The sequence below is a fragment of the Molothrus ater genome, chromosome 18, assembly GCF_012460135.2.
Source record: "Molothrus ater isolate BHLD 08-10-18 breed brown headed cowbird chromosome 18, BPBGC_Mater_1.1, whole genome shotgun sequence".
NCBI classification, from domain to species: Eukaryota; Metazoa; Chordata; class Aves; order Passeriformes; family Icteridae; genus Molothrus; species Molothrus ater.
Window position 1 is genome coordinate 979,083 of NC_050495.2, and position 27,761 is coordinate 1,006,843.

The 27,761-nt window shown below is 46.6% G+C and overlaps 1 protein-coding gene across 2 annotated transcripts in view; it reads right to left on the reverse strand.

Annotated features, from left to right (window-relative positions):
* Nucleotides 1-2,277: 2,277 nt before the first annotated feature.
* The window catches only part of GLT1D1 (glycosyltransferase 1 domain containing 1), a 39,625-nt gene continuing 14,141 nt past the window's right edge, over nucleotides 2,278-27,761 (reverse strand). For both annotated transcript variants that reach the window (XM_054516793.1, XM_036392972.2), the window contains 9 exons: nucleotides 26,866-26,917; nucleotides 23,678-23,714; nucleotides 22,640-22,696; nucleotides 18,096-18,191; nucleotides 17,008-17,057; nucleotides 14,078-14,121; nucleotides 12,627-12,747; nucleotides 8,255-8,353; nucleotides 2,278-3,395 (listed from right to left, as the gene is read on the reverse strand). In XM_054516793.1, the coding sequence (XP_054372768.1) occupies nucleotides 3,249-3,395; nucleotides 8,255-8,353; nucleotides 12,627-12,747; nucleotides 14,078-14,121; nucleotides 17,008-17,057; nucleotides 18,096-18,191; nucleotides 22,640-22,696; nucleotides 23,678-23,714; nucleotides 26,866-26,917 (703 nt within the window). In that variant the 3' untranslated portion in view covers nucleotides 2,278-3,248. The remainder of the gene's footprint in view (nucleotides 3,396-8,254; nucleotides 8,354-12,626; nucleotides 12,748-14,077; nucleotides 14,122-17,007; nucleotides 17,058-18,095; nucleotides 18,192-22,639; nucleotides 22,697-23,677; nucleotides 23,715-26,865; nucleotides 26,918-27,761) is intronic.

Sequence of the window (27,761 nt, forward strand, 5' to 3'; positions counted from 1 at the left end):
GATTGATTCATTAACAGTGCCATGGGATTGATTCATTAACAGTGCCATGGGATTCATGAATAGTGCCATGGGATTGATTTATTAACTGTGCCATGGGATTCATTAACTGTGTCATGGGATTCATCAACAGTGCCATGGGATTCATTCATTAACTGTGCCATGGGATTCATGAACAGTGCCATGGGATTCATTAACAGTGCCATGGGATTCATGAATAGTGCCATGGGATTGATTTATTAACTGTGCCATGGGATTCATTAACTGTGCCATGGGATTCATCAACAGTGCCATGGGATTCATTAACTGTGCCATGGGATTAATGAACAGTGCCATGGGATTAATGAACAGTGCCATGGGATTAATGAACAGTGCCATGGGATTCATTCATTAACAGTGCCATGGGATTCATGAACAGTGCCATGGGATTCATTCATTAACAGTGCCATGGGATTCATTCATTAACAGTGCCATGGGATTCATTCATCAACAGTGCCATGGGATTCATTCATCAACAGTGCCATGGGATTCATGAACAGTGCCATGGGATTCATTCATTAACTGTGCCATGGGATTCATTAACTGTGCCATGGGATTCATTAAAACAGTGCCATGGGATTCATTAAAACAGTGCCATGGGATTCATTCATTAACAGTGCCATGGGATTCATTAACTGTGCCATGGGATTCATTAACTGTGCCATGGGATTCATTCATTACCAGTGCCATGGGATTCATTAACAGTGCCATGGGATTCATGAACAGTGCCATGGGATTCATCAACAGTGCCATGGGATTCATCAACAGTGCCATGGGATTCATTAACAGTGCTATGGCATTCATGAACAGTGCCATGGGATTCATGAACAGTTAATCCAGGTGAGGCTCCTGCTCTGCTCCCATCCCTTTGGGCTGTGCTGGCACACTCAGGAGGGATCTGTGTGGTCTGAGGGATCTTTCGAGGTCCTGGGACGCAGAAGCAGCCGTGGGGTGGATGCACAATGGAGGTTTGGCCCTGCAAACAGAACAAGTGCTATTTTTGCAGCTGTAGCTGCATCTCATCAAGGTGTGCTTTGCTTCAAAAGCTGCCTGGGTAGGAGTGGGGCTTTGAAGGGGAAGATAAATACTGTAATTAGGGCTGCAGGACAACAAAAGGATTATTCTTACCTATAAAATCATTTGAGTGAAGTTGCTGCAAAGATAATTACACCCAAAACTGCTTGCATGGGTCTCATATTTTCCTTACAAGGACTTACAAGACTCATTGAATATTTATAGGCCTGGAACATGAGACTGGGTGAAATGCAAACCATAAATCCAGCCGCAGTTTATGAAGATGGAATTGCTGCAGTCGCTGGCCAGGCTTGGTGGGAGAGCAGAGCTGTGCTGGGTGTGCCAGAGCTCAGAGCCCTGCCTGGGCAGTGCTGAGGCCTCACAACTCCTGGGGCTCCCAAACCACACCTTGGGCTGCCTCCTTGATTCCCTCCTTGCCTCCCTTGTGCCTCTGCCACTGTTCCCACATGCAAATGAGCATGCTGCTTCCCAGATGCAGATCTCATATTTATAGATTAAATACAGCCTGAAAAATCATATGTTAATTACATTCTGAGGGTGTAGCAGAATTTCTCACTTGAACATATTTTGTTTTGCTGGGAATAGTACAAATTCCAGATCAATATATTTATAGTTGAAGCTTAGTAATAAATGTATCAGGCTGCAGAAAAAGCTTTCTGATCATTACTATTACTAATCATTTACCATCAGCTCAGTGCTAAGGCTCCTATCCCACATTGTGGATTTGTTTATTTGCTTTTAAAAACCTTTTGTTTTAGTTGCTTTCCTCAGAAGGCAACCTATTGGAAGGGGAGGGCGCATGGCTGAGGAGCAAAGCCAGTCAAGCATCAGAAATGGGCTGGCAGAGACCTCTGGGAGGTTGTGAGGAACAGGACACCCTGAGGTTGGCCCAGCTGGTTGGAAAACTCCTTCTGTATTCCCTGTACAGGTGCCCTGCCCTGTGTGATGCTGGAGATCCACCTTGCAGGGGCTCCCCTGTGAGCACAGGCAGGGCCCTGGGGGCTCCCAGCCCTCCTGAACTCCCAGCTGGAGCTTCAGCCCATGGCAGGGCACCCCAGCAATGCCTGGGGCAAATAAATGTGCTCAGAGGGGAGTGCAGCAGGGCTGGGGTTAAATCTGGCTTTGTTTGCCCTGGGATGTTACTGAGGGGCTGAGCAGCCCCAGCACAAAACAAGGAGGGAACTGGGGAGAAATCAATACACAGCATTCAAACTGCTTTCTTGTTTACTGTACCAGAACCTTGCAAAACATCAAAAATAGAGAAGAAAGCTTAAAATACACCGTGAACTTCATTATTACAAAGAAAAGTCTGACACAACAGCCACTGGATCAACAGAACAGGCCCTCCTTGGGGCAGGCTTGAGAGCACACAAAGGTTCCTAAGAACAAGTCATTACAAATATGCCCCTCGTTTTTTTGTTGTTGTTGTTTTGGGTTTTTTTCTCTAGCTGCAAGTCCTTGGATGAACAATGAGAGCCTCAGAGCTGTGTCCATAATCCCTGGGCTGGTAGGGATGAGCAGTGTGCACTTTAGGCAGAGATCAGGCTCACTTTCAGACAAGGCTGCTGCATTCTATTGAAATACATCCTGGAAAGCCACAAATAAGAACAAACAGTACCAAAACACACAGCAAACTGAAAATACCTCCAGCCCCCATCCCCTCGTACAGGTCTCATAAATCTTTCAATAAATAAGCAAATCCCAGAGGTACCAAAGGAGCTGGCAAAGCAAGAGGTAGTTTATGTAACCAAGCATCTCTGGCATGCTCTGGCAGCTGGGCCAGGGGCAGGATGCAGGCTCAGGAGAGCTGGGCTGCTCTGGGGGGCTGCCCAGAGCCCCCTGTGCCCTCCCTGTGCCCTCCCTGTGCCCAGGCTGGCTGTGATGCCTGGGCTGCCCATAATTCATCCTCTGCGTGTGCACCTGGGCTGCAGCAGGGCTGCAGGGCTGGGATGCAGCACGGGCAGAACGTTTCCTGGGAGCTCTGTGTGCCAGGAGTGCCCTGGGAGGGCTCAGAGCAGCGATCCCTGGCACTGCCCAGGGCTGGGCCTGGCAGGGCCTGCAGCAGCTCTGCCCACGGGCTGCTCAATACAGTAACAATGCCTGGCTGTTGTTCCAGAAAGAGCCCAACCCTGACCACATTCCCAGCACTAAGGGCTCTGCTGGCTCCTGCCAGGTCATCACTGCAGTCTCTGCACAAGGCTCTGGTAGGTTTTCCTTTCCCCTTCCCAGGAATGATGCTTCTCCACGTACTCCTTGGCCCTGCTCACAATCTGCTTCTCCAGAATGGGGTCATTCATTAAACCCTTGGACAGTGCAACAAACTCCTAAAAAGATGAAAAGAAGAATCAGTTAAAATGTCTTTGAAAAGGTCCTGATGATACTGCAATAGCTGGTACTGCCCAGCTGTGAGGCAATAAATGGAGCTGTCCTGAGTCCCTTCTCAAGGTCAAGTACCATACTTTATGTACAAAAAATGATCAATAAATAATGAAATTATTACTTTACACAGCCCTCCAACTAAGACATTAAAAATCAAAGACAATTCACATTTCATGACACAAAAATTGTCAGCGTACCCAATGGCTGGGAAGTCAGGCTGGTTGTAAATGAATTGCCTGTTCTGCAAGGAGGACAATTGGCATCAGAGGTTTGAGCTCAGCTCAGCTAAACTTTCACCTCATTGTGAATGTCATGGTAAGAGTAAGGAAGTGCCAAGACAAACACAGGGTAAGGTAGGAGCAGCATGCAGCACCTGGGCAGGGACAGATACAGCAGGGTCAGCCCAACAAACACCACGAAAACCCCACATATTCCCTTTAACTTCACTGGGCAAAACACCCAGAGAGCTCAGAGCTCACAACTGTCCTCTGCCTGCTCCTCTGCCTCCCATTGACTTCCAGGCAAGAGAAATTGTGAACTTCAAACACTTGAAGGGAGATCTGATGGCTGAACTAATCTGTTCTGAGCAGCTGCTCTGATTTTCCATCAAGAGACAGCTTCCAATGCTTCAGCTTGATTGCAAATATGCTCAGATGTGTGCAAAGCAGGGCTGGGTGCAGCTCGGAGAGCAGCTCTGGTGTCACTGGGAAATGAGGATGATGTATTAGCACAGGATGGGCAGGGCATGGGGGGACACAGAGGATGGAGGAGGAGATGCACTATTTCCACACAAATAATGCCAGCTGTGGAGGGAGATAGCCCAGCTAAGAGCAGAGTTCACATCAGCATCAGGTCCTTGAAAAGCCAAGCACCCAGAGTGCCCAAATGCCCCCAGAGCCGGGAACTCTGTGGTTGAACTCTGGGTTTCTGGGTGAGCTTTGCTGCTGCAGAGCACAGAGCACAGGGACCCTGGGCCACACTGATGGGGAAATCTCTGAGCAGGACCAAGCAGCAGGAAAATCAAACACCCAGAGCCACAGAGCACAGCAGTGCAAGGTCTGCAGCCAGGTAAGAGAATGGGGAGATTTCATCACCCACCTGAGCAAGGAGCTCTCATTCTCCCAGCTGGTGCTGAGCTGGGCTCTGGGGGAGCTGTGCCCCCTGCCTGGGGCTGCTCCGACTGGGATTTCAGCCCCTGCCCTGCCAGATTGTGTCTGCCAGAGCTGACCCAGCCCCACAGGCACCACAGGAAGGGGGGAAAGTCTCACCTGACCTCTGCTGCCTTCATCCAGTTGCCTGGAAAGTCACAGTAATAAATACTGGTCCCACTGAACCACATCCCCAGCTTTAATTTTATGCCTCTGTGGAGGATTTTATTTAAAGTAATGTTAAAAAGTAATTTATGTAAATTACCTAAGAGCAGAAGCAGCAATGTAACATTTCTTGACAGGTAGTCCTATTAGCATTCTTTTAAATTGTGGATATGGAGGACAAAAACTTGGAAACATGTAAATGATAGAAGAAATTGAGATCCTTATTCACAGTTACAATACTTAGGGCTGAGGATAATTTCAGGAAAAAATGCCAAACTGAGTCCAAAGTCTTAAATTTGAGAAAATGCAGAAGAGAGAAAAAGCAATTGGAAAAATCCCAGGAGGTGGCAAGTAAGGACTTCCCAGCTTCATCCTCCTCCTCCTCCTCCTCCTCCTTGTGAGCCCCCACAGGCCCCTGCAATCCCTGGGACTCGTGTGGGTGTGAGCCCTGGAGCAGCTGCCTGCCTTGGGTCAGGTGTGGATGCTGAGCTTCAGGGAGCAGGCAGTTCATGTCCCACGTGTCCCCCCTAAGCACAAGGGACTTGCATTGCAGCTGGGTCTTGTGCTCAGTCTGGATCTGCTGCAAGCAGACCTGCACAGCCTGAGCTCTGCAGGAAACCCAGCATTGCCCCTTGTGACACATGGAATGAGCGATGACAGGGAGGCAGCACCTCTCCAGCAGCTCTTCTGCTGTGTTTGGGATATTTGCACAAATATTTATGCACTCCCATATTTTGTTGTAGCTTCAGTTCTGGTGAAAGAGGGGTCAAAGCCACAAATGTCCTTTCAGTAAGAAAAGCCAAGGGCATGGCTTGCAGCAGCCCAAGTGAAGGAGGTGATCTCTATCCCAGCCTGCTACCTGGGGCCATCCATGCCTCCAAGAGAGCTTTATTCCCACCCAGGAGTGGGGATGATGAATGTGCAGGTGCCAGCAGAGCACAGTGCAAAAGCTGAGGCTCAGCTGTGAGCCACAACCCAGAGAAACGGGAGCAAATCCTCTCCTGGACCTCAGCAGCTCCCACTCTGCCCTTTCCATGGGCAGGCTCAGCACAGACACAGCCTTTCCCAACAGCAACATCCTTAATGCAGCTTTGTCCTGTAAATTGACCAATCATCCCTAAAGAAAATGTCAACTCCTCTGTGTAGTAGCTCAGATAAATCCTGTCTGATATCCTGCAGACACACACAGGTACCCAGGACACAGCTGGGAGATGAGTGAAAAAGGGTGAAGAATTCCTCAATTACCACATAATGAAAATAGCTCACACATAATGAAAATAGGATGCATGGTTAATATATGAATTATATCATGAAAGTAAATCTGCAATTAAAGCAGTGCAGAGCAGCTGGAGCAGCCAGAAGAAGGTGATTCTCAAAGAGCAGCCCCAGGGAGGCAGAGGCCAGGTGGGCAGGCAGTGCCACAGGTACCTGGGGGCAGGAAAGCTCTGGAGGGCACAGGAAAGCTCTGGGTGGCACAGGGAAGCTCTGGAGGGCTCAGGAAAGCTCTGGAGGGCACAGGAAAGCTCTGGAGGGCTCAGGAAAGCTCTGGAAGGCACAGGAAGCTCTGGAGGGCACAGGAAAGCTCTGGGTGGCACAGGGAAGCTCTGGAGGGCACAGGGAAGCTCTGGAAGGCTCAGAAAAGCTCTGGAGGGCACAGGGAAGCTTTGGATGGCACAGGGAAGCTCTGGAGGGCACAGGAAAGCTCTGGAAGACTCAGGAAAGCTCTGGGTGGCACAGGGAAGCTCTGGAGGGCACAGGAAAGCTCTGGAAGACTCAGGAAAGCTCTGGAGGGCACAGGAAAGCTCTGGAAGGCTCAGGAAAGCTCTGGGTGGCACAGGAAAGCTCTGGAGGGCACAGGAAAGCTCTGGAGGGCACAGGAAAGCTCTGGAAGGCTCAGGAAAGCTCTGGAGGGCACAGGAAAGCTCTGGAGGGCTCAGGAAAGCTCTGGAGGGCACAGGAAAGCTCTGGGTGGCACAGGAAAGCTTTGGATGGCACAGGAAAGCTCCATGGCACAGCAGAGCTGCTGCTCCCAGCCCTCCAAACCCTCACAGGGGCTGCCCAGGTCCCTTCTGCCCCTCCTTAGTGCCTTGGAGGTTTATTTGCCTCCTTCTCTTTATTTAGGTCCTTCTGTGAGCTCTCACAGACATGGGAGATGTAATTCTGAAACCCAGCCTGCTGAATAACTTCTTGTGCCTTCCCTTTAACACAGTTTTGCATTATTTATTGCCCCATTCTTATCTCTTATTTTTTTTGCTTCAGGTCCCATTAACTCAGTGTCAAATATTCCATAAACTTGCAAATTCAAGCAGCAGCAGGATCAGCCCATGATTTCAAAGTGATGTGCACAGTAATGTGCACAAATGATGGAGTGTCAGGAGCAAAACGTTCCAGGTTTCCCTTCCACATTAACTGTTTGCACCTGAGTGCTGGCTCCAGGCACTGCCAGGGCTTTTGCTATTTTCAGCCAAAGCCAAATGGTTAAGGATGGCTACAACATTTCCTGCTTTCCTGGAAGCCACAGGAGCTCACTTCCAGCAAGAAGAAAGCCAGCAGCACTCACCATTGACAACAATTCTCATTGCATAATGGTCAATTAACATCCCTCTAATTTGGCTTTCACGAGACAGCAGGCACAACTGCTCCTGTCCCAGGTACTGCAAAGCTTTCCCTCCTCACATCAGGAACAGCTGAAAGTAAGGAATGCTTACAGAACCATTCTTGAATTGGAAGAGTTTTTCTGTTAAAATCTTCTTCAAAGCCAACCAAGGGGATTCACCTTCCAGAAACACAACTTAACAGGATGCACTAATCCCACAGGCCACAAAGTAAATAAATAAGATACATTCTCTACTTTGCAAAATCATGAAATGGTGAATTCTAGTATGGTTTTTTAGTCTTGAGTGGAATAAAACTCTGAGGGAATCTTTTTCTGGGAGTCATTTTCCATGGCATACATGAATATGTAACAGCAGAGCCCTAATGCAGGAAAATATGCTGAAATGAAAATTTCCAGCATTTAAATATGGGCAGTGTTCCCTCTCTTCCCACTCTTACTTAACTTCCCTGAGACTTCATCCTAACACTTGGCTTAATTTTATCATTAATTTCTCTGACTGAGCAATATCTTGCCTCTAAAAATACTTTACATTAACACTGCCTGCTAGAAATTACAGAAAATGTGTCATCTGAAACTCCAGCTCATTCTCCTGGTGAGCTCCTGGTGTCTGACACAAGTTCCTGCTGCAGATGTGACTGAAGGGGAGTCTGGCACAGGCAGAGCATCTCCTGCAGGGTTTGCAGCTCCAAACCCGGAGCCTCAAGGGGCTGGGGCAGCTCAGAAACCTTCGCAAGGCTGACACCTAGTCCGGGCTCCCTGAACTGCAGAGGCAGCTCCAGAGAGCAGAACCTGAGCAAACTGCCCAGGAAGCACCGGGTGAGCACGCAGACACGCCTGGCACACAAAGGAACCCAAAGGCCTGTGCTGCTCTTACCTGGGGAGTTGAAAATAGCAGCCCTGTTTCCTTGTGCTTTACTATTGCTGCATTCCCGGGAATGTTCCTGGCCAGCACTGGGATTTCTAAATCCATTGCCTGCAGGAATATAGAAAAAGGAAGCATTTTCTAAGGATTTGTGGATTTTCTGGAGCTAACAATGACAATTTTAAAAAGAAAAGCACAAACAACAACCCAAACGTCTTTCCCACCTCTCCAGATTTTCAGCTGAAAAATCCCCTTCCCCAGAGAGCCCTGCCAAGAACAGAGCCCTGTACAGAACCCAGCTGCAGCTCTGAGCTGTGCAAGCCCTGGCCCTCAGCTCTGCTGCTCTGGGTCTGAGCCTTCAGTCACTATTGATGAATTGGGCACTCTGGAGATGCACTGGCTGTAAAAGCAGAAATGTTCATTTTGTGCAATTATCACAGCGTCAAATGGGGAAGAAATTCCCTCCCCCAAATCTTCAATGTGTTTCACACTGATTCCCTGTCACTCCAGAGTCAATGCAGTTTTAATTGCTGTCATTACAGTCCTGCATGAGGAGAAATTTTGCTTCAGTCCACACAGCAAGGAAACAAAACTCCAAGGAGAAAACCATGATTTTTTATAGTTTGGACAAAACTGAAGAGACAAACACCCAGGCTGATAAGGTACAGGAAGGGACTGCTAGGACTTAGCAACGTATTTTAATAATTTAAAATCCCCAAGAAAAGCACTGTTTAAATCACCACTGCAGGTGTATTGGTCTGACCATAGCATTTCCATAGCCCTGGCACAAACATCTGCTTTGCAGCAGTTAGTGCTAAAAATAACAGCCCTTAATGATAAAACCTGTTCTACACTTGGTATCAGAAACTACCAGAATTTCTGGGGTCACTCACACACGTTAATGAAGCTGCAGAGATGGTGACGGATTGAAGCTGAGCACCAAGTCTCTATTTCATTTTCTGTCATTTCCAAACTCTAAAGGGAAAGACATTTGCTCTGTCTCAGACTTGGAGGGCAGGAATTGCCACACAAGAAAAGCTTCAGGTCCCCAAATGCACAGGTACCAGTGAATTACAGCCACTAAAGGCAGAACAGATGGCCAAAGACTTCAGAGCAGGGCTGCCTTTATGCCACTGGCCTTAACCGAACGGACTGGGCTGTAAATAATTACTGCAAGAAGTGGCTTCAAATTTAATTTAGATACTTAGACTACTTCCAAGCAGTAAAAAGAACCATTTGCATTGTTGAAAAGATGCATAATTTACTGACCTAGCTTCCAGGAATAATAGCATCAAACAACATTTCAGTCCACTGGCCATCTGTTTTGTTGCATTATTTTGAGTGCAAATGTGTTTTGCTGCTCCTGCAGGAGGATGCAGGGTGTAAATTGAAGCTGTGGGGACGTTCCCCTGTAAGCACCTCCAGCCAGCAACACAGGGCTGATAGAGCAAAGGCAGGGTTTATTTAGCACTCTGTCTTTGCACTGTCCCTCATTTCCTTCCTTCTAGCCCATGCATCTTCTTGGTGGCTCTGCAATTTTACTGCTTTACAGCATCCCTTCATCTCTGCTGTTTTATCATTTGCTCTGGCTGTTATTCCAGACTTAGTGCTGCACATGCTGGCCAAGAGTGGATTGTCCTCCCAGCACAGCAGAACCTGTCCAGTTTCCTTTTCTTTTTGGTAAAAGCATGAGAATGTAATGATTTTTCCAGCATCCTGAGAGCACAGGGAAAGGCTCCAGTGCAATGGTGCTGGAGTTGTTCCTGTTGTTAGCAGGAGCAGAGGGAACTCAGAAACCTCTCAGCAGTGGAGCCTTTCCCACCATCCCGTGCCCAGGAACGTGCACAGCTCCTGGGCTCTCAGAGGATGAGATGCATTTTTAATGCCTGCTCTAATGTTTTGTTTTCTCTTCTTCAAATGCCAAACGCAAACAGATCAGTTCCAGTCAGATCTCCGAGATCTCAGACCCAGCTGACAGAGCCATTAGTGATGGCTCCTGGCTCTCCATACCTCCAGGCAGGTGGAACTAGGTGGGATTATACATTTATCTCATCTGTCTATTATATATTTATCTCACTCTGAAATACTGTTTACAGATTCATGACCTTGTTAAGTGTTGAACTTTGAGGACAATGAGAGCTGCATTTCCAAACTCCAGCCTGTTTCCTCCAGCCTAGGACCAGAAGATTTCTATGCAGAGTTTTCTGCCTTATTATCCAACAAGCTCTCAGCAGATGGCCCTTGCTGCTGCTGGCCCTCCCAGGAAAGAACTTCAGTGTCCTGGGCTGCCACTTCTGGGAGAGAGAGTGTTCCCAGCAGGGCGTTTTATTAGCACGTCTCAGATCCCACTGAACAAACACACAACCCCCAAACCCTTTGGGATGTGCAGCAGCGTCCTGCCAGCCCTGAGCCTGCACAGTTTGTACCAGACTGAGCTCACAGGCACTGCTGGGTCTCCCCAGAGCCCTTCTGGTGTGCCCGGCTGCTGCCTCTCAGCCCTGGCGCTCTGCGGAAATAAAGAAATAAAATAAATCAGCTTGAGTTTTGCTCAAGTGTTCTGTGAGTTCTCCTGAGGGGAGCATGGAGCAGGTGAGGAGGAGGTAACAGAGACTGAGCTTCCCTGGGTCAGGGCTCTGCAGCTCCACCCCAGCCTGCCTGGCCTGACACAGCCCAGCTTTGGAAATGTGAGAGCCTGGAAGTGCTGCACGGAGCTGGGCTGCTGTGCAGGAGCAGCTGCCACCCCTGAGCAGGGCATTTGGGGTGGAAATGCACCTCTGAGCAGGGCATTTGGGGTGGAAATGCACCCCTGAGCAGGGCATTTGGGATGGAAATGCACCCCTGAGCAGGGCATTTGGGATGGAAATGCACCCCTGAGCAGGGCATTTGGGATGGAAATGCACCCCTGAGCAGGGCATTTGGGATGGAAATGCACCCCTGAGCAGGGCATTTGGGGTGGAAATGCACCCCTGAGCAGGGCATTTGGGGTGGAAATGCACCCCTGAGCAGGGCATTTGGGATGGAAATGCACCCCTGAGCAGGGCATTTGGGGTGGAAATGCACCCCTGAGCAGGGCATTTGGGGTGGAAATGCACCCCTGAGTAGGGCACTTGGGGTGGAAATGCACCCCTGAGCAGGGCATTTGGGGTGGAAATGCACCCCTGAGCAGGGCATTTGGGATGGAAATGCACCCCTGAGCAGGGCATTTGGGATGGAAATGCACCCCTGAGCAGGGCATTTGGGGTGGAAATGCACCCCTGAGCAGGGCATTTGGGGTGGAAATGCACCCCTGAGCAGGGCATTTGGGGTGGAAATGCACCCCTGAGCAGGGCATTTGGGATGGAAATGCACCCCTGAGCAGGGCATTTGGGATGGAAATGCACCCCTGAGCAGGGCATTTGGGGTGGAAATGCACCCCTGAGCAGGGCATTTGGGGTGGAAATGCACCCCTGAGCAGGGCATTTGGGATGGAAATGCACCCCTGAGCAGGGCATTTGGGATGGAAATGCACCCCTGAGCAGGGGCATTTGGGATGGAAATGCACCCCTTGGCAGGGCATTTGGGATGGAAATGCACCCCTGAGCAGGGCATTTGGGATGGAAATGCACTTGTGCTGTCCCACCAGCACCTGCCCTGCCTCATTCCTGGGATGATCCCTTGGTTCTTACTCGTGAGGACTCTCAGATGCTGGAAATGCAGCTCATTACAAACACAAATGGGAGGCTCATTTGTATTACATAACCACATACAAATGGTGTGGTAATTTCTGTGCTCATGATGAACCAACATTCAGCACCCACCAAACAAATGGAATAACGAAAGGCATTTGCCCACAGAACTTCACTTCAAGTACACTTATTTTTTCCTGAGAAAGCACTTGATACTAAGCAGTGCCCTGCTTTGACAGGTATGAAATAAAACTGGTTATTAATTTTCAATACTGATGGCAAAAGGATTAACTGAGCGTGTCATTCATTCATTAATCATTTCAGAATTAAATAACCAAATACAGCTCTTAGATTGCTTTTTGAAGGGATGTATAAATAAATGAAAGTCCATTCTAGCAGCATTATAAGGAAGTGGGTGTTGAATCAAGCCTAGTGACAACCCCAGGAAATCAGAGTGATTTCTGCATCTCAGGTCTGCATTGTTAATTTAGCAGGATTGATAAAATTACCTTCTATCCTTTAAAAATAAATAGAGAAAACATAACAAACTGTCAGTTCAAGGGAAGAAAACCTTAATTGCTAACACTTGGAAAAAGAAATGCTTTAGTTTAGCCCTCAGTAGCTTTGAAAGGTGTCCATGGAACACTGACAGCCATTCCCAGCGACAGAAGGTGCTGTTGAGGGAAGCTCTCAGGATCAGCCCCAGGAAGGTGCCTCACCTCCAGGATGGCAGCAGACATGCCCTCGGAGATGGAGCTGTTCACCAGGGCCAGGCAGCTCCTGAGGGCAGCGTGCAGCTCCTGCTGGGGCAGCTCCTGCAGCACGTGCACGCCGGGGGCCCTGCAAGGACACAGCCAGAGAGAAACGGCCCGCAGGGACCCCGGCAGGGAGGGAGCCCCTCCGGGAGCGAGGGCACTGCAGCCGCCTGCCCAGGGCCCTGGGGTCTCCCATCCCTGCCTGAGCCCAAGGACAGCGCCTGGGGCTTGGCTGCCCCTGCCCGCGGGACGGTGCAGCTGGGGGAACTTCAGCCACCACAAACCCTCCCACGGTTCTGTCAGGAACAGATCTAAGTCAGACTCAGTCACAGGTGATTTAACCTAAAACATCAACATACTGCTTATTCTAGAATGTTCAATGGCTGGAATTCCTGGTCTGAGACTGTTCCATGCCAAAGGATCCAACAGCTTTGTCAGTCCCACAGAGCTGTGCATGGACACCCATTGGTATTTACCTGTGCATGGACAGTTATTTGTATTTACCTGTGCATGGACAGTTATTTGTATTTACATGTGTATGGACAGCCATTGGTATTTACACCCATTTGTATTTACCTGTGTATGGACAGTTATTTGTATTTACCTGTGCATGGACACCCATTGGTATTTACCTGTGCATGGACAGTTATTTGTATTTACATGTGCATGGACACCCATTGGTATTTACCTGTGCATGGACAGTTATTTGTATTTGCCTGTGCATGGACAGTTATTTGTATTTACCTGTGCATGGACAGTTATTTGTATTTGCCTGTGCATGGACAGTTATTTGTATTTACATGTGCATAGACAGTTATTTGTATTTACATGTGCATGGACAGTTATTTGTATTTACCTGTGCATGGACAGTTATTTGTATTTGCCTGTGCATGGACAGTTATTTGTATTTACCTGTGCATGGACACCCATTGGTATTTACATGTGCATGGACAGTTATTTGTATTTACATGTGCATGGACAGTTATTTGTATTTGCCTGTGCATGGACAGTTATTTGTATTTACATGTGCATGGACAGTTATTTGTATTTGCCTGTGCATGGACAGTTATTTGTATTTACATGTGCATGGACACCCATTGGTATTTACATGTGCATGGACACCCATTGGTATTTACATGTGCATGGACAGTTATTTGTATTTACCTGTGCATGGACACCCACTGGTATTTACCTGTGCCTGGACACCCATTGGTATTTACACCCATTGGTATTTGCCTGTGCATGGACAGTTATTTGTATTTACATGTGCATGGACAGTTATTTGTATTTACCTGTGCATGGACAGTTATTTGTATTTACCCGTGCATGGACACCCATTTTTATGTACAGGGTTTGAAAAGGGGCAGCCAGCTGCCTGCCTTCAGCACAGAGCAGCTTTAACATGAACTCCTTACCTTTTAACTCTCTCCTTAACTTCACTGGTAAAAAGTGGATCAACCTGGACAGGAGCACACACAGAGGTCAGTGGCACTGCAGCTCATGTTTGAAACACCCAGAGAAATAAACAAAGTTTAGCACATTTTTAATCTAAAATACTTTAAATGGTGAGCTTTAAAATCATGCCACAGATCTGTTCCTCATTTGTGTCAAAGGCCTGGTGTGACACCTCCTGTGTGAGCGAGGGGCAGGGCACTGATGTGCCCAGGGACTGCCCCTGTGCTCACTGGGTAAAAATGGGCTCAGGAGGCTCAGGAGGCAGCCTGGCTGCAACTGAGACGCTCACAGGGATGCTACTCACGTGCTCTGGCAGAAAGGCTTCTTGGAAATCTAATAAACACAAAATTCTAACCCCAGTAAATGACAAACACAAAATTCTAACCCCTAGTAAATAATAAATACATAATTCTAACCCCAGTAAATGATAAACACAAAATTCTAACCCCTAGTAAATAAACAGTCATGGGCAAAAAACCCAAAAAGAGCTCTGAGAGGAAGCTGAATACTTTAAACAAAGTATTTGTTTAATACTTTAAACAAAACTTTAAAGCTTTTTGCCCTTAACTCTTTTTTTTTTCAAAGTTTCATAAGCTCCTATTCTTGGAATATGGAACTGCTGAAAATTAGCTGCTGTTCCAAATTTCATTATAGGAATGAACAAAAGGAAAGCTGGAAGTGGAGACAAATGGTGAAAGTTTTACATAACACAGGCCTCAATCCTGCAACATTACCTCAGCTGCACCACCTGAGCCAATGCATAGAAAACCCAGGGAATAGAATACAATCTCATGGCAGCAAATAGATCATCTCATGGAAGTAAAGCAGAAAATAGAGTGGGGGCCTTTGTTCTTTCTCTTCTTAATTAATATACTCTTACTGTATGGGCTTTTATATTCACAATAAAAATTACATGCTTCATAGATGGTGGCACTGATTTTCTTAAGATTTTTGTGGTTTGAGAAGCAATGTGAATAAGAAGAGTACAGCTAAATATCAATAGAGCTGAGATGCATTTTTTCCTTTAGAAATATTTTAGCTCCATGAGAGAAATATGCTCTAAAATGTTTTAAGGAGGTTCAGCCCTTGATCCAGCCTGTGCACTGCCACTGGGTTATTTCTGGTCTGTAAAGACATTAGCTTGTGAAAAAGTGAAGCAGATTTAGAAAGACGACTGAAATGTTTATAAAACCCTCACTGGAGGCAGCAAGTGCATCTTTTGACTCTGAAGCACAGCTTCATTACACCTGCTCTAGATTTGCCTTCCACACCAGCTCACTTCCACATCCTTTTGTGTATTAGCGTGGAAAAAAGCCCAGATAAAATAAAAATGTAAAAACAGCTTTGAACAATAAAATCCTATGTCCTCAAATTTGCAAAGAATAAAACTGGATGAGAAAATAGAGAAATTGTTCTTATTTGCCTATTGAGTGTCTATTTGTTTTTTATAAAGCAAATTGCCTGCAAGTTTTCAGGCTCATGTGGAGATGAATCAGAGATGAGACTGATACAGAGGGAACACCCAGATGAGCCAGGGAAGCTTTTAGTCCCCTTCAAGCAGCAGAGAGAGTTTGTTTCACATGGCACAGCTGCCTCCTCAGACCTTCCCCCTGCTTGAACCAGGGCTTCAGGCTGCCTTTTCCAGCCCTGTGCTGCAGGATCCCTGATTTCCTTCTCAAAAGCCCTGCAATTACTTGTGTAACTTCAGCACAAAGTTCCACAGGTGGCACACAGAGGCAGAAGAATCAGGACAGAGGGAGAACTTTAAGATTGTTCTGAGATGGGGATGTATAAAACCACTCAGTTTATCCCAGGCTCTGAGGTTCTGAATGGCAAAGGAGCTGGGCTGGGTTTGTGAGCTCCAGCCCTGCCCTGGCTGCTGGTGCCACACAGAGGCTGAGCCTCATTTTAATTGTGTTAATTGTGTCTGAGCCAGCAACGGCAGCAAAGCCCAGCTGGAACGGACCAAGGACCCAGTGCTGCACGTGAGCAGAGGGGAGAACAGGGATAACAGCACTGAAACACCTTCACAGCACCAAAATCCTCATTAGCCAGGCCTGGGGGAAAACATCTCCTAGATGGCAGCTGCTGCCTTTCAAAACATTTGATAGGCTCATTTCTAAGCTGTTCCTGCTGAAATGGGCATTGCTAGTATTTGATTTGCAAAAGTACACGCTTTAGCAGTTTGTGAGTGTCTAAAACCCCACAGGGGAAACACCAGCAGCCAAGAGTCCAACCCAAATATTTTGCTGGTTTTTCTGTTCAGAACTCCTCCCTGGGATGGAGTGAAGCAGTGAGGAACAGGCTGGGCTGCCTCAGCTCCTGAACAGCCTGGGAGCTGCTGCCCCTGCAGTGCAGGAGCCCCTTCATGGGCAGTGCTGAATGGTGGGACTCTGGCCCTTCATGGGCAGTGCTGAATTGTGGGACTCTGGCCCTTCATGGGCAGTGCTGAGTTGTGGGACTCTGGCCCTTCATGGGCAGTGCTGAATTGTGGGACTCTGGCCCTTCATGGGCAGTCCTGAATGGTGGGACTCTGGCCCTTCATGGGCAGTGCTGAATTGTGGGACTCTGGCCCTTCATGGGCAGTGCTGAATTGTGGGACTCTGGCCCTTCATGGGCAGTGCTGAATTGTGGGATTCTGGCCCTTCATGGGCAGTTCTGAGTTGTGGGACTCTGGCCCTTCATGGGCAGTCCTGGACTGTGGAATTCTGGCCACTGGAGCCACTGCCAAGCTCAGACCTGGTGGGAACAGCCTTGACAAGGTCTGGGCTCAGAGCTTCTCATCTCTAACAGAAATCCTCTGAGCCAGGTTCAGTTTGGAGGAGAGCTGAGGCATCTCAGATGAGTTAAATGGAAATATATAGAAATAAAAATTACAGCAGCAACTTACTGCAGGTCCAATAATGCCCAGATGGACACTGGGATCCTTTCTGTGCCACTCTGAAACAGAAGAGGAACAACTGTTTTATTAATAAAAATTATTACTTTTTTAATCAGTATAAATAGCTCCATGGTTAAAGAAGAATTAGACAAATATTGTATTGCTACTTAAAAGACTGAATGTGCACCAGGTTCACACTCAGCCCTCACATTACTCCTCAGAATTCAAATATTAGCATATCTGAAAGTTAGTATTTAGCCTTTCTGCTTCATGCAATCTCTTCTGACTCAGGGGTTATTTAACTAACTCAGATATTAATTCTGAATCACTCAGGAGAACAATGCTCTGTATAATGCAGTGGTTCTGGCCACGAAGCCAAAATTGCTTGAATATTTTCCTGTGTCAAGGAACATGTGGAAGTAACTGCAGCCATTACAATCATTACTCAGGAATATGCACAAGAGACATCTGCTGCTTTTTATACCCAGAATAGACCAGGGCACCTCACTGCAAACTGCATTTGTTCCTCAGCATCACAAGGCTCCAAGGGTTATAAAAGTCACTTGAATAGTGCAGGCTGAATTTCCAGCTCAGAATGCCTGAACCTCTTACAGACACAAACAGAGCCTGACAAAATATTCCCTTTTGTGCTACCAGGGAACTTCAGCCTAGCCTGAGCACTGAGCCACAACAATGGGTGGTAAAATTTGTTTGCAGCTTCAGTGGCATTAATTAGCACACATGCAAATCAATGTAACAGCCACGGGACAGCAAGATAAAAAAGTTATTTTGAAGTAGACGATCTTTTCTTTTGTCTTCCATCAATATTGCATGTAACAGCAAAACAGTTTTCTCAGCAAGCAAAATCATCAAATATTGCTTTGATTTGAATGCTCTGTTATTCCCAGCAGGATGGAAAAGACATGGCAGAGAAATAATGTGTTGGACAGATCAATGGTTACATAAGAATTTCTTTTTTCAAATGTAAATATATGATGATGTTTCCTGCAATGAACAAAACAGCCCATGCCAAACTTATCAACATCAGAAGAATGTTCTGAGTGACAAACAGGAATGTTCAAATATCCAGAACTTACCTGAGAAAGCTTCCACCAAGTACAGAGGGTCCTTGACTCTGCGCAGCCCACACACCAAGAGGAACAGATGGACAGGGCCTGAGTCTGCAGGAATGCCTGGGACAAATGATTGTAGAAATCAGCCACTGGGGCAGGGGACAGAGCTGAACGCTCCAAACTGTTCCATCAGTGAGCACAAACAATGGTAAAAGCAGTAAAGAGTGGATCATGAACAATTATCATTATTCCCCGTTTCCTGCTCTGCATCAGTCCTACACTGAGGATGTTCATCACTTTCTAGGGCACAGGGGTTTATTTCCAGAGACAGGCAATGGGCAGGACTTGGAGAAAGCTCTGGTGCTGCTCTTGGACCCCAGAACCAGCTTTGGGCCCTGAGCTGAACAGCTCCCGGTGGTTCTCAACGGTTTTACCCCTTAGGCTGAAGAATTTTTCCTGATCCCCAATCTAATCCTGCCCAGCACAACCTGAGCCCATCTTCTCTGGAGCCCATCACCTCCATCTGCTCCTGAGCCCATCATCTCCATCTCCTGAGCCCATCACCTCCATTGCCTCCTGAGCCCATCACCTCCATCATCTCCTGAGCCCATCTCCATCTCCTGAGCCCATCATCTCCATCTCCTGAGCCCATCACCTCCATCATCTCCTGAGCCCATCATCTCCATCTGCTCCTGAGCCCATCACCTCCATCATCTCCTGAGCCCATCATCTCCATCATCTCCTGAGCCCATCACCTCCATCTCCTCCTGAGCCCATCACCTCCATTGCCTCCTGAGCCCATCATCTCCATCTGCTCCTGAGCCCATCACCTCCATCATCTCCTGAGCCCATCACCTCCATCTGCTCCTGAGCCCATCACCTCCATCTGCTCCTGAGCCCATCACCTCCATCGCCTCCTGAGCCCATCTCCTCCTGAGCCCATCACCTCCATCTCCTCCTGAGCCCATCTCCATCTCCTGAGCCCATCATCTCCATCATCTCCTGAGCCCATCTCCATCTCCTGAGCCCATCACCTCCATCATCTCCTGAGCCCATCATCTCCATCTGCTCCTGAGCCCATCACCTCCATCATCTCCTGAGCCCATCACCTCCATCAGCTCCTGAGCCCATCACCTCCATCAGCTCCTGAGCCCATCACCTCCATCTCCTGAGCCCAACACCTCCATCATCTCCTGAGCCCATCATCTCCATCTGCTCCTGAGCCCATCACCTCCATCATCTCCTGAGCCCATCACCTCCATCTGCTCCTGAGCCCATCACCTCCATCTCCTCCTGAGCCCATCTCCATCTCCTGAGCCCATCACCTCCATCTCCTCCTGAGCCCATCACCTCCATCTTCTCCTGAGCCCATCACCTCCATCAGCTCCTGAGCCCATCACCTCCATCTCCTCCTGAGCCCATCACCTCCATCTCCTGAGCCCATCACCTCCATCATCTCCTGAGCCCATCACCTCCATCTGCTCCCTTGTTTCTCATTATTTCTAACAGATCAGACAACAAAAAGCTCTGCATTTTCAGTTTACTTTGGGAACTCAGTCTATTGCTGCTGTCATACAGTTTTTACTACACTCAAACTTTTACTGTTCAGTTTTTCTTATGTGGGTCTCTCTTTCCAGCACAGCTCCAGGAAAATCTAATGCCTCTGTAAAACCCTGCCTGTGCCATGACAGGTTATGTAAACTTCTCAAGCTCAGAGAACAGCCCTGCCACCAAGCAGAAATTACAGGAGAGTTGAAAAATCAAACTACAAAAGCATATAAATAAAACATTTTGCATGTTTTATTTGCTGCTGCAATAAGCATGTGATGACCCTGAGGTTCCACACCACTGTGGGAGCAGCTTTAAGCCCTGGCTGTTGGCTAAACAAAGATTTCTCAGTCTGTTAGTGCAGGCTTTGTTGGTTATCTGCATCCTCTCATCACATGATGTTTACTGGGGTCTGTATCTCAGCCCCATTGAAAATCAAAAGCAGTTTTCATCCTGCAGTGATGACTTCAGGCCTGGCTGACCAGAGCTGCTCTGCCCCAGCCTAGAGCTGCTGGAGATCAGTCTCAGGTTTCTCCTTTGCTTAAAATGCCTTGTCGTTTTCTGTCAGTCTCCAGCACAAGGCTGAACTTCCCCTGACTCTCCCAAGTCTATAGATAGGGCTTCTGAAATGGCTAAACCCAAACAGACTGTGCTGCATAGAGATCCCTGCAATGCAAGGTCAGAGAAAGCAGTCTGATCATCTGCTCGGGTCTCCAGGCTGACACAGGCAGCAAAACCTCCTGAAGCAGGCTGAGCTCCCCCAGAGGCTGCAGGTGCTGTGCTCCTGGAGGCTGCAGCCTCCCTGGGTTCAGCTTTTTGCTTTGGCTGCTGCTGCTCACAGTCTCTCAGCCACACAAACAAACTGTGAAGCTGACTGTTAACCACAATGCAAATTTACTCTAAAAGCCCTTTTTTTGGTAGGTTTATCCAGTGAATGCTGACTAGCCAGTCCCTGGAGATTCTGCAGCCAGGAGACAGCAATAACCCCACACCATCACCTCTGCAGCTCCCAGAGACTATGAAAAACCACCAATTCCATGATATTTGTACTGAGATTGTACTGCACCCATCATAACAATAACAACAACAGCAAAAACCCTTCACAGCACTGCTTCCATTTGTGTCAGGCAATTGCAATTTACATTGGCACCCAAACTATCAAATGGAGTGCACACAAAGCTGGGATTCCTCAGAGTTCCGTTTGGCACCATTCAAATCTGAGGGCTGCACTTCTCCCACCATAAAGTGCATTTGGTGCATTCTGCCACTCACTTAAAGCCACCACTAAATTCCTTTTGAAGCCATTACATTGATGTAAAGAGGCTGTTTGGGTATTGGTGTCATATTTGAAGTGAGCAAATGTTTCCTCTGACTGACAGAAACATCAGCACAAAGAATATTCACAGGAAGCCTGTTCTGTGCAGGGAAGCCTGGAAGCATTCTGAAGAGCCTGTTCCATTAGAGAGAGCAGCCTGGCACCCTGAACAGCCAGGGAGTTTCACAGAGATGCCTCAGATGAAATAAAACCTGCGCTGCAGGGTGTGAGCTGTGCTTTGCATTCTGTCCTGGGAGTCCTGAGTGCGACAGAGGCTCAAGGGTTCTGCTAAAGACACAGGCAAGGGTTACCTGGAGAAATGCTTCTCCCCAAAAAATCATCAAGTGCCTTCAGACATGGAATAGAACCTCATGAAAAAAAATTTTAAAACAGAAAAGCTCACAAATGCCATGAGCTGAAGGAGACTGGGCAGCTTCATCTGCATTAAAGCTCAGGGTCTTTTCACATTGAGAACATTGTGCAAGTGCACACTGCCAAAATCACATCCTCCTGAGCAAAACTGCCTCCTGCTGTTGAGGGTTTGCTTCTGACTGCTCCAAGTTCAGTGGAATTTTAAACACTTTGGAACTGCAAATGCCCAGAAAAAACCAATTCACTGAGAGCTCCTAATTAGTCCCTGGAAAGCCAAAGGTACAGCCAGAAAGCCTGAGCCCATGTGCAGTATTAAAAGAAGTGGAAATTGTAGGCTGCCACCAGAGATGGACACAGGCACCAGGCAGAGAAGATAAATGAGATGAAGCAGTCATAAAAACAATACTGAATAATCTGATGCCAGTTTCCAAGTTATTATTTAATAAGGCACAGATGTTAGAGTCACATTTTAGTTTGCTTTTCATGTACATTATGAATTATTTTGCACTTTTGCATAAGCACACATTAGGCAAAAAACTGTCTCTAATACATTAGAAATTCACTTTAGGGGGAGCTTCCCTCTCCTCAATCTGTTGACAGCTCATTTAATCACAAAATGGTTGGACAAGAGATCAAATCAACACTAAGGCTGTGCTAGCAAGTGACAAATCATTTCACTTCAGACAATTATTAATCTTGGTGGCACTGTGATTTACTGAGAACAAAATAACCTCACAATGCTCAGTTCCCAATTGCCCCTGGCTCTGACTAATGGCTCACATCTCCTGATGGGTTAAAGCCACTGGGGAGGATTCACTTGCAGCAGAGGGAACAGCTGAGATCAGGCTGAGGGATGTAAAACTGAAACGTTTCCACCAGGCTGAAATGCCTATAAATCCCCCTTTTGGGGAGGGATGGAGTGATTAAAGATTGCCACGACCAGGTGACTCAGAATTAGGGCACTGCCTCACCTGGGCCTGCTCAGGTGTGAGCAGGGCAGAGGCAGCTCCAGCCCAAACAACCAAACACCAGCATTTATGTCTCCCTGCAGGCAGCCCAGGCTGTGACAGAATAAAGGCTGTGACAGAATAAAGCTCAGGGATTTGTGCTGTGCTCCCCATGGCTCTCCTGGTGCAGCCCAGCCCTGCCCAGAGCACAGACCCAGAGCATTTCTGGCTGCTGGGTGGCCCAGACTCATCTGATGGATGTTCTGCCATTTCCCATAGAGTTAAGGCACTTTGTTGCATACTTAGTTAAACTGATTCTAAGTTTCTTTCATCCTTTACATCTATTAGGAATAAACACAGAAAACAAAGGGAAAAATGGGTTTTACCTGCATTTTGTAGAAATCCATACCAGTCAAATGTTTCACTGGGTGTCGTATTAATTCCTGTGTAAAAAGAGGAGACTCCCATGTTAAATGTCCCCTGAGCTGTGGCTCCTGAAGGCTTTGGGAAGTCCAAAAAAGCAATATTTCTGCCAGGCACCCTGAACTGCTCTGCAGCTGCCCTCACCAGCAATGCCTGTGCAGCCCTTCCACAGGCTGGAATTCAGTGGGAAATGCTGAACAACCCCCAGTGCTTCAACTTCTCCAGCAACACAGCCCTGCTAAACCTGCCTTCTAAAACTACACCTGGGATGGCATCACCTGAGGGGAAACATTATTCCAGAACAGATCCAGGGCAGCTGGGACACAGAGCCCTCAACACAAAAGGACGTAAATTAAATTTATACACAAATCAAATATTAATCTGTCCTGAATATTAATGCATTCCTTTTTCCTTATGTTAAAGATTAATTATTTTAATGATGAAACTACTTTATTAATTTATTTAAACACTTATTTAACTATTACCTCCCTAGGAACATAAATATAAACTAAACATGGGCTAAACAGACTTCACAATGAGTTATTTCAACAGCACAGCCTGCAAAAGGATGTTACTTTCTTTGAAAGTGAAATACACAAAATGGAATGAGTTTTGGAATCCACAGAGAGTAATTTTTAATTAAATAAATTGGGAAATGAAGCCATCACACCTAAAACACTGAGTTGTGCTCCCTGGATTATCAGTGATGTACTTGGCTCTCACTGGGCTGGGAACTCACCCTGGAGCATTTTAAGGAACTTGGGGCTCCAGGATAGAATTCCCCACCCTCAAACCTTCTGCAGCCTTTGGAGAAATCCCAGAGCTGCCCCAGTGCCAGCTGACCTTGGAAGGCAGCTGGGAAAAGCTCCACAGAGCACCCAGTGCGGGGAAACTGAGGCAGAGGCAAAAAGCCCAACTTAGGGAGCAGCTCAGCCCAGCCCAGCCCAGCCCAGCCGGAAGCACAGACGTGGAATCCTTCATCAGGATCTCAAAGCTCTCACCTTGGCTTTGGACATAAATTTTCTTCCTAGCATCTGGCTTTAAAGAGAAGGAGAAGAAAAAACTTTCAGAGTTCAACATAAGAATATCTGTTCAATCTTAAAAACAAAAACCAAAAACACAATAAAGAGCAACAAAACACGTCAATGTGATTTTCTTCTGACTATTGAAAATCAAAATTATGAGATACATTAAGGAACTCCAAAAGCCAACAACGTAATTTATATTTACTATGTCCATTTACAGTATCAATGAACCAATTTTGCAATAAACACAATTACCAAGTTAGCACAAATATATATATATTTTTTAGTTTGTCTCTGTATCCTTTCTTATGACCATTACCCTGATTTTCTGGAATAAAACAAATTTCAACTGTCTAGCTGGAAATCAGCACTAGTTCCCAAAAAGCTGTTGGTCTTGGAAGACTGGTTTTGAAAATCCAGTTTATATTTATCTATAATACAATTTAGAAACATATCAGTTTCAGAAACTGCTGTCAAATATTAAGACTTGCCAAGACTGGAAAACTGGTGCCTGGCGGTTATTGCAGAGCATTCACAAATAAAAATTACAAAATAAATTACCTTAAAATAGCTGTAGTAAAAGAGGCAATTACTACACTTCCAAAATCCCTCCTGAAGCGCTGTTATTTAATTTAGGTGATTAAAGAAGCAATTTCCTATTTCAATATCTTTCTATAACTCAAACTGTGGATTTGTGGAATATTTTTTTTTTAATGAAGAGAAAATCAATTCAGAAACAAACTTCAATTCTTGAACCAGTCACCTCAGGAAACAGGAAGCCACAGAAGTGATTTTTTTTTTTCATTGCAGAGATTTTGGTTTTCCCTGTTGTTCCTCTGTGGCTGCCCCTCAGTCCCCTGCCCAGGCTCTGCAGTTACTAAAAATGAACTGGGAAAAGAAACTGGAAGAAAAGAGGTCACTAAAAAAGTCATCTCCAAGCAGCTCACAGATGGGGAGGAGGTGGTTTCTGAGAATCAGGGTGAGCAATGTCACCAAAATTACACAAAAAAGCAGCAAATCCACATGGGAATGGAGTGGGGGAGAAAGAAACAGCTCTGTGCTACAGTGGGAGCCTGGGGATATTCCATGGACTTCATCCTCCTTGAGCTTTTGTGTTCAAAGGATTGAAAATAATAAAAATCGTTCAACACATCATTTTATTACCTAACAGTGGACCTTCTCTGACCAACATTTTGAATTTCCCAGCATGATAAAAATCATAAAATGATAAAAACCCCCTGCAAGCAATGGGACAGCACTGCCAACTCCAGAATTGAACTCTGCAGAAAAAGGGAGCAAAACAGAGAAAAACAGGAAAAAGGAGGTGGGAAAAGCAGGGGGGCAGCAGCCCCAGCCCTGCCTCCCCCTGCTGGGTCAGACCCCTGAAAACACCAAGTTTCAGAGAGAATTTCAAGTTCAGCATCTTCGTTCCTGCCCTACAGAACCCCAGAGGGCTCAGGGAGTAAAAACAGCCCTGGAGGGCCTGAGAGCACGGGGACAGGGCTCAGGGACCTGCTCACACTTTAGAGATCAATTTCCTCCTATGTTCCTATTTTAAATGGGCTTGAGGAGAATGGAAAATGGAATGGAATGCTAATAAAAGTGGCTTAGGTAATTCTTCTGCACCAGTTTTATGCTCCTGAAATAAAACGCTGACCATGAGCACAAGATCTTTTCCAGTATTTCAAGCTCACCTGGAATGCAGATGATTACAAGGGCTGGGTTACACGTCAGAATTCAGGGTAATTTATCCAGTGAAACAGAAGGGGATTTGTTGGAAGGGCCAGCCTTTGAGCACAGTGCAATTGCTGACGTGTTTGGGATGTACATTCAGGGTGACTCTCAGCTAATGAAGCCCCACTGGAGGAGCAGGGCAGCTCAGAGCAGTGTGAGCTCACATGTAAATGCCATGAATGTCACGAACACCATGAACAGGAGCTCTGGGGGAAGGATGTGCTCGTGCTCCTCACTGCCTGGAAGCAGCAGATCTGAGCCTTTTGCTCCCAGCCTTCCCACAGAGAGCAGGAGCCCAAGCCCTCAGCATTCAAGGCACAGCCAGGAGCTGGAATTCAGTTCAGGATGGGACAGATCTGCCTCCAGCTCCCTGCCTGCCACAGGCCCCAGACACTGCATCACTCTCACGGGCCCCAGTACAAAATGTTTAGGTAAAACCAAAGCCTGCTACCTAAAAACATTCGAGGTGCTGATTCTGGAACTATTTCAAAGCTCAGTTTTGTTTCTTCTCCTTACACTCTTACTTTTGTCCTTTTCTTGCTTAATATCTCTGACAGAAGCTGTGCCCTTTCCCTTTTACCCATCATGAAGTTCATTGTAGTAACTACTAAAACCAAATTACATTTGTAAAAGAAAATACCAAATCCCATGTCTGCTCATGTATCCTTTTAATGCAAATAGATTTTAAAAATCAATTAATGCTGAAAGAAGGTATTGTATATCCTCCTGCTGTCTGTGCAAGCTCAGCTCTCAGTGATTATTTTTGAGGCAAGAGTGCATTAATGGTTATCCTGTGATGCAAATTAGAACTGAAGAGGTGCCAAGCACTTTGTTTGAGCTTCTTGCATTAATTGTTCAGCTTCAGCTGGTGTTTCCCAGGGTGAGGTGAGTGAGCCAACACCTCCCTGCAGCAGGGAGCTCCTGCCTCGCTGCTTCCATCCCAAATGGCTCCTCCTTACCCCTCACTGGGTCTGCTGATCAGCACACAGAAAAATCAAATCTAATTTACCTCTGCAGCTCACCTGAAGGAGTTCATTCTATTTCCAGAGTTGACCAAACAAGTATTTTCAAATTATATTTCCAAATTCTCTGTTGTAACTAATGCTGTCTGGAGGAATTTTGTCAACATAAAGTTTAGTAAATGATGCCAAAAGAAACAATTTGGCATCAGGAGAGACTGGGCAACAACAAATGATTTGTTTTAAATGTTACAGAGAAACACTTCCTGAACTGCTCCACACTCTCTTCTAATCCTAAAGAGCTTTTAATGCCAGACCTCTCTGACTGTACATCAGCAAGAAATGCTCTCTCTGAAAGGACAAGCAGGGCTGGGAACAATGCAGATCATTGCAATTCCTGCACTATTTAGGGCACATTTAGGAGCATGCATATCTGCTAATAGAGTAAGCACTGCCATCACACAAACATACCCACTCTGCTGCTGCCAGCTCCTTCATCTCCACGGTGAAAGCCACTGCAAACCTGGATAAGGGGACAAAAATAGTTGGGATCATCTGCTTAAAGTGTTTAAACATAAAAAAAGTACTTCAAAAAAAAACCTTGGTAAGAACTAAGATCAGAGGCTTACAAAGCTGATCCCAGCTGAAAGACAAAAGCAGGCTTTGCACTTGTTCCAGGAGAAAATTGTGGTTAAACCAGCAGCAGCTCCTCAGGCTTTGCATTTGTTCCAGCAGAAAACCATGGTTAAACCAGCAGAAAATCATGGTTAAACCAGCAGAAAATCATGGTTAAACCAGCAGCAAACCGTGGTTAAACCAGCAGAAAATCGTGGTTAAACCAGCAGAAAATCATGGTCAAACCAGCAGAAAATCGTGGTTAAACCAGCAGAAAACCATGGTTAAACCAGCAGAAAATCGTGGTTAAACCAGCAGAAAATCGTGGTTAAACCAGCAGCAAACCGTGGTTAAACCAGCAGAAAATCGTGGTTAAACCAGCAGAAAATCGTGGTTAAACCAGCAGAAAATCGTGGTTAAACCAGCAGAAAATCATGGTCAAACCAGCAGAAAATCGTGGTTAAACCATCAGCAGCTCCTGAGGCTTTCTCACCCAGAGCTCCTGGGAAGGTAAAGTGGGGATTCCTCAAAGAGAACCCCAAACAAGGGGACAGCTGCCAGTTTACCCAAATTAACGCACAGAGCTGCAGCAGGATTCCCACAAATGCTGGATCAGAACTCCCACTTTTGCTTGTTGAAACAAACCTTATTCCCCTCCATGTGCTCTGTGGGATCTGCTTTATGGCCCTGCAATGAATTTCCCACCACAACCTGACAGCTTTGAGGTTATTAAAGCCCCTGCAAACGCTGCC